Source organism: Eurosta solidaginis, chromosome 5 (assembly GCF_040869045.1).
Source record: "Eurosta solidaginis isolate ZX-2024a chromosome 5, ASM4086904v1, whole genome shotgun sequence".
Taxonomy (NCBI): domain Eukaryota; kingdom Metazoa; phylum Arthropoda; class Insecta; order Diptera; family Tephritidae; genus Eurosta; species Eurosta solidaginis.
The window spans coordinates 155,953,042-155,956,445 of NC_090323.1; the positions used below are offsets into that span (position 1 = coordinate 155,953,042).

A 3,404-nucleotide genomic window follows, 5' to 3' on the forward strand; every position below is an offset into this window, starting at 1 on the left:
TTTTATTTTTGTATTTTGTTGCACCATATCATTACTGGAGTTGAATCTTGACATAATTTACTTATATACTGTAAAGATATTAAATTTTTTGTTAAAATTTTACTTTAAAAAAATTTTTTTTTTAAAAGTGGGCGTGGTCCTTCTCCGATTTTGCTAATTTTTATTAAGCGTACATACAGTAATAAGGGTAACGTTCCTGCCAAATTACATCATGATATCTTCAACGACTGCCAAATTACAGCTTGCAAAAGTTTTAAATTACCTTCTTTAAAAAGTGGGCGGTGCCACGCCCATTGTCCAAAATTTTACTAATTTTATATTTTGCGTCATAAGTTCAACTCATGTACCAAGTTTCGTCCCTTTATCTGTCTTTTGTAATGAATTATCGCACTTTTTCGATTTTTCGAAATTTTCGATATCGAAAAAGTGGGCGTGGTTATAGTCCGATATCGTTCATTTTAAATAGCGATCTGAGATGAGTACTCAGGAACCTACATACCAAATTTCATCAAGATACCTCAAAATTTACTCAAGTTATCGTGTTAACGGACGGACGGACGGACGGACATGGCTCAATCAAAATTTTTTTTGATCCTGATTATTTTGATATATGGAAGTCTATATCTATCTCGATTCCTTTATATATGTACAACCAACCGTTATCCAATCAAACTTAATATACTCTGTGAGCTCTGCTCAACTGAGTATAAAAAACATAAGCATTTCAAAGTGGGATTTTCCAAATTTGCCCCTACGACCCAAAGGGGGGGGGGGGGGGGGGGGGCATCAGAATTCGTTTTAGAGGTATGGTTCCTTCGGCAAAGTTTCTTATTTTGATCCCTAGAATATGATTTTCACAGAGCAATAGGCAATTTTTTTGCCTCCCCACAAATCGACCCGGCCTACTGTACAACCAACCATTATCCAATTAAAGTTAATATACTCTGTGCACAAGCACGCTGAGTATAAAAAGTTGCGTTTGTATTCGAAGCTTTACCAGCGTAGCGCACCACTGAACTAGGTATATGTAGGTATAATGTGTGCTTTCAAACGAATTTAGTCCGTTGTTTGGCCGATTAAACCAATAAATACATAAAGCTAATCTCCAAAGCACTGAATGATTTTAAATTTATTTATGGTCCTTGGCTAAATTCTTTCGTTAGAAAAGTATAAAAGAAAGAAAATCTATATCGCTGTACTCCAGTTATTGATAACCGAAGATGCATGAACTAATGGTTTTGGTTGTTTGTTTACTGGCCGGCGTAATTGGTAAACCAAATAAAGTTGATTGGTCTAAAGTGAAGCATTTTCAGACACATGCAAATATACCACTTTCGGTTATGTCATCAGATGGCTCTGAACGACGCATTATAGGTGGACAGCTTGCGGCCCGAAATCAATTTTTCTATCAAGTTGGTCTAATGATATATATGGATGTGGGAACAGCTTGGTGTGGTGGTAGTTTGATCTCAAATTTATGGATAGTGACAGCACCACATTGTACAGCTGATACGTATATATTTTCATTTATTTACATATTTATTTTTACATATATGTATGTATACTAAATAGTGTAATTTTACTTTTTAGGAATAGAGCGGATGTATATTTGCGTACCTGGGAATACTTCGGACATATCTCTGGAAAGACTTAGATTGATTTGTGCAGCAGTGCGGTCATCGGAACGAACTCGTGACTGTCTTTATAAGATGAAATCCAAACCGATTGTGCACTCTATCTCAGAGGTGGCATACTATTATGTGCGGACTACTGCGCTCTGTGCCTGCTCCACCTCAATCATTCCATCGAGAGCGGAGTTATGTGGGGTAGCAGACTTGTTAACTGGTTCCCGAATGGGTCGAAGTTGGTTCCAAACGCTAGTTGCAGCGATTAAGGATGCGGTGTGAGAGTTTAACATCCACTCGGATAACTTAGCGGCTATAAAAGCCATAAGTTCGACTCTGGCATCATCAAGAGTGATTCCGGAGCATCTGACCTCGCTTGTGTTATCGTCGAATTATTTTGAGATTGAAATAATGTGGTTTGTAAACTGTCACGCAGATCTCTTAGCCCATATGGGTAACACTGGACCGAATGTGAATGGCTATATAGGCTACAGGTCACATGTGGTCTGCTCTTGTGTAGATGGGCTTCGTATCAACTTATCAAACGCTAGACGAGATCTTTCTTCGCGAAAGTGAAAAGAAGGTGGTCTGCCGAAAATATTGGGTTCACCAAGGTGCATCTAATAATCGTAACAATAAAAGCATATGCAGTACATCTTAATATACTTCTTGTTACCGCTGCATTGAACCCATTCATGCTTGACTGTTCACTTCAGTTTTTTCATAATTTGGCGAAAGTGTTACAGTATAGGCTCCGGAGAATTTATATCAAGTATTCGATACTCAGATTTATTCTAAATTGAAAATTTGTTACGCAAGTAGGTATAGATTACTTATCTGTTCTCCGAAGTGAGCTTTCCCTATCAGGGTAGCTATCACTTACCTACTTGGTATTTTTTTTGCAGCTCGGTTGGAAAAGAATGTGGCTGCTATTTCCAAAAACAAAGAAAAATTTTATACTTTTGCTTAACCCAACATTCTAAAAATCTTCAGATTACATTCAACCAATTGCTCTACCCAAAAAAAGTAACAAATATCCAACTTACGCTGGTGAGAGAGTGATTGCTTCTGGATGGGGACAAACAAGTGATGGTAAGTTCTAGTCTTAAGCAATATTTCCCAAGTAACCCTTACGCACTATTTAACCAATACAAATAATTTTCCGGATAACTCTGGATAGCTCACTCACAGATAAAATATATTGAGTTGTAGCACCTGTTATGAAGAATTCTGCCTGCAAGGCGTGGTATGATCAGACAACTGAAATAATTGGTTCAACCCATCTCTGCAATAGCACAGCTGGTGGTTATTCTACATGTAGCGGTAATTCTGGGGGCCCATTAGTGTTTAATGATGGTAAAACTAATTATTTGATTGGTGTCTCATTGTTTGGGATTTCCCTTGGCTGTGAGGCTGGCTGGCCAGATGTATTTACTCGTAGTACCTCATTCTTCGACTGGATCGAAGAAAAGGCCAGTGTTGTAAATAAATAGCAAAAAAATCGAATATTTATATATAATATTTTTATACTCAGTTGAGCAGAGCTCACAGAGTATATTAAGTTTGATTGGATAACGGTTGGTTGTACATATATAAAGGAATCGAGATAGATATAGACTTCCATATATCAAAATAATCAGGATCAAAAAAAAATTTGATTGAGCCATGTCCGTCCGTCCGTCCGTCCGTTAACACGATAACTTGAGTAAATTTTGAGGTATCTTGATGAAATTTGGTATGTAGGTTCCTGAGTACTCATCTCAGATCGCTATTTAAAAG

General features: G+C 37.3%; 1 protein-coding gene across 1 annotated transcript; it reads left to right on the forward strand.

Annotated features, from left to right (window-relative positions):
- Positions 1 to 1,220: 1,220 nt before the first annotated feature.
- On the forward strand, positions 1,221 to 3,118 carry LOC137254321 (serine protease 1-like). Its single transcript, XM_067791983.1, has 3 exons — positions 1,221 to 1,500; positions 2,619 to 2,717; positions 2,838 to 3,118. Exons 1-3 carry the CDS (start codon positions 1,221 to 1,223, stop codon positions 3,116 to 3,118), a joined length of 660 nt encoding a protein of 219 aa, XP_067648084.1.
- Positions 3,119 to 3,404: the final 286 nt, after the last annotated feature.

Bases quoted from the DNA above. Each gene is read 5' to 3' on its own strand.
- LOC137254321 (XM_067791983.1), top strand. From the start codon at position 1,221: ATGCATGAACTAATGGTTTTGGTTGTTTGTTTACTGGCCGGCGTAATT. The intron at 1,501-2,618 runs GTACAGCTGATA...AAAAATCTTCAG, and splicing joins GATAGTGACAGCACCACATT to ATTACATTCAACCAATTGCT. The intron at 2,718-2,837 runs GTAAGTTCTAGT...ATTGAGTTGTAG, and splicing joins ATGGGGACAAACAAGTGATG to CACCTGTTATGAAGAATTCT.